This window comes from Haliotis asinina, chromosome 8 (genome assembly GCF_037392515.1).
Source record: "Haliotis asinina isolate JCU_RB_2024 chromosome 8, JCU_Hal_asi_v2, whole genome shotgun sequence".
NCBI lineage: Eukaryota > Metazoa > Mollusca > Gastropoda > Lepetellida > Haliotidae > Haliotis > Haliotis asinina.
This window is the reverse complement of record NC_090287.1, coordinates 59,434,492-59,437,375: the sequence shown is the minus strand read 5'-3', so window position 1 is coordinate 59,437,375 and position 2,884 is coordinate 59,434,492. Positions and strand designations below refer to the sequence as shown.

Below are 2,884 nucleotides of genomic sequence, written 5' to 3'. Positions count from 1 at the left end.
AGATCAGCAAGTACAAACTGAACTGATTGGGGAATGATTAAAGTTTCATAAATACACCAGGAACAACAGAACTATAATTGAACTCTGTTCTTTCCACATGCTAGCGCTGGGAAGAAATATCAAGTGTACAAAGTGTACAAAGGTCTTTGCTACTATCAGTTGGTTGGTAAACCACGTTGCCACCAATCACAGAAATGAAGACTTCATGAAATGTGACAAGTGCAACTTCAAGGCCGACCGGGTATCGGAGCTCAACCTCCATAAATGTGAGAGCCATAGTGACTTAACAGTCAGAAAGTCCCGGTCGGCCCAGAAGTTCACATCTAAGGAATTCATTTCATCCTCAGAGAGCGAGGAAGAGAAAGAAGAGGGAAGGAAGAGGAGTCGAAGTCCATCATCATCATCATCATCATGCTCCTCATCCTTATCAACATCATCCGGAAACTTCAAAGCACAGAAGAAAGAGGAGGAAGAAGAGGAAGAAGAAAGGGAAAAGAAGAGGAACATTGAGAAAAGAGACGAGGAAAATGAGCAGGGGAAAAAGGAGAAAGAAGAGGAGCAGAGGGAGAAGGAGAAGAGAGAAAAAGAAGAACCAGAAAAGGAACAGAAGGAAAAAGAACACAGAAAGAAAAGGTGGAGAAGGAAAAAGAACAGAAGGAAAAAGGGGAGAAAGAAAAAGAAAAGGAGCGGAGAGATAGAGAGAGGAAGGAGAAAGAAGTTGAGAAAAAGAGAGAAAAAGTGGAATGAGAGGAGATAAGAGAAGGAAAGAAGAGCAAAGGAGATGGAAAGAATAAGGAGAGAGCGTGAGAGAGATGAGAGACAGAACGGAAAGAGAGCAAAGGAGACATAGGGAAGACCCAAACAACCTGTTTAACGGACTGCCGGGGGTCAAAAGACACAGACACGAAGAGAGGAAAGAAGAGATCCCTGGTGACCATGGCATCTGCCATGTCACCATTACAGTCATAGAATGGTGGACTCCAGCAGAAGAATGAAGGGTGGAATAGTAATTTGAATGAATGGTAATTAAGAAATTCATAAGTATATGATGTTGATTGTAAATATGTATTATAAATATTCATGATTGTAAATAGGCAAATCGTAACTATAAAATAAATAATGTATATATGTTTATATACATAATGTCCAAAATATATATATATAATTTTAGGATTAAGTAGGTGGTGTTGGTACAACCCAAGACAGATCCACACCACTGGACGTACAACCAAAGACAGATCGTCCTTTAAGATTATATAATCAGGTGATCACGTGACTTCATATTTTATGCGAGGACGCATTTTTTTTTCTTAGGGGGCGAAAGTTGAAGTGCAATAGGGGATCGTTAACTTATTCTAAAACGTGCTAGTCATTACGTCATTTTGCACGTAACTGTTGAATCGAATGTACATCATACTTCCGGTAGAGTATTAGGTTATGTCAGGACGTTAGGAAGTGTTTGTACATCTTTCAACTAGTTTCCAGATATATAGAGATTATGTTTATTACCTTACCGTCAAAATAAAATACCTGCGCACACCCTATACTTGTTAGAATAGCCAAACAGCGTAGGGATGACAAGTTGTTTTTTGGGTGCCGCCGTCTTTGTTTACAAATCTGTAGCATAGTCACATGGTCACTGCAGCGGGTGCATCTCGATTGTGACGTCATTGCAATTAAGGATAAAGAGAGACGCTACAGTGCGTCTGCCTACACTTTTCAGTAGAAGCCTAATAAGCAGCAAGGGATATTTAAGGTGAGGATGGCGGAACATTCACCAGGATTTAGTTGTTTTTCTATATATCAGTGACTTGTAAATGAAGCTTTGACTTCAATTAAGGATAAAGAGAGACGCTACAGTGCGTCTGCCTCACTTTTCGGTAGAAGCCTAATAAGCAGCAAGGGATATTTAAGGTGAGGATGGCGGAACATTCACCAGGATTTAGTTGTTTTTCTATATATCAGTGACTTGTAAATGAAGCTTTGACTTCAATTAAGGATAAAGAGAGACGCTACAGTGCGTCTGCCTACACTTTTCAGTAGAAGCCTAATAAGCAGTAAGGGATATTTAAGGTGAGGATGGCGGAACATTCACCAGGATTTAGTTATTTTTCTATATATCAGTAACTTGTAAATGAAGCTTTGACTTCTAGGGATCTTTTAAAAGTAATTTTGGGGATGGTAATTCCGTAAATTAGTGAGATCGAGATGCGCTGGCAGATATAGGGTAGTTTAAAGATATTCATTCAATTAATGAGATGCACTAGCGGAGATAGGATAATTTATTAAGTACTGATAAAATTGTAAATATATAAGTGTAAATATGTTACTGCTTTAATAAATTGTTATTGTTGTTAAATTTTGTCTGGTACATTTTATATATATATATGAAGTTTGATATTGTTGTCATAAAGGTAATAAGATGTAGGAAGTTTTACGAGTTGCCAAGTCTTGCGTTAGGAAATGTCAGCTAACTCATTATAAATTCAAGAAATGCAGGAGCAGAGGCTAAAGTTATTTTAGTTGTTTCCATGTAGTGTTGGTGTTAGCATGTGTGTGTGTGCACGCTATATATACCACAGCATTGTAACTTTCTGATTTCAGGCCTCAATTGTAGCTTTTGCCTTGGGAGATATACAACTTTGGTATATAGCATTCATGCTGTCCATCCGTCTGTCCGTCCGTCCCAAATCTTTGTCCGCAGCATATCTCTTACAGTTTACATGCTAGGTTCACCAAACTTAACACACATGTTAATCATTACCCATAGATGTGCCTTTAACTAGTTTGAAGTTTTTCAGAAGTTTGTTTTTGACTGTCAGCTGTTGATCCTTGTAACATTATATAGTCTGGTTCATAATTATTGAGAATTTTTCTTCTTACT

The 2,884-nt window shown here is 38.1% G+C and overlaps 1 protein-coding gene across 1 annotated transcript; it reads left to right on the top strand.

Moving 5' to 3' along the window:
* Nucleotides 1-205: 205 nt before the first annotated feature.
* On the top strand, nt 206-757 carry LOC137295322 (protein FAM133-like). The gene has a single exon (XM_067826638.1). It carries the CDS (start codon nt 206-208, stop codon nt 755-757), a length of 552 nt encoding a protein of 183 aa, XP_067682739.1.
* Nucleotides 758-2,884: the final 2,127 nt, after the last annotated feature.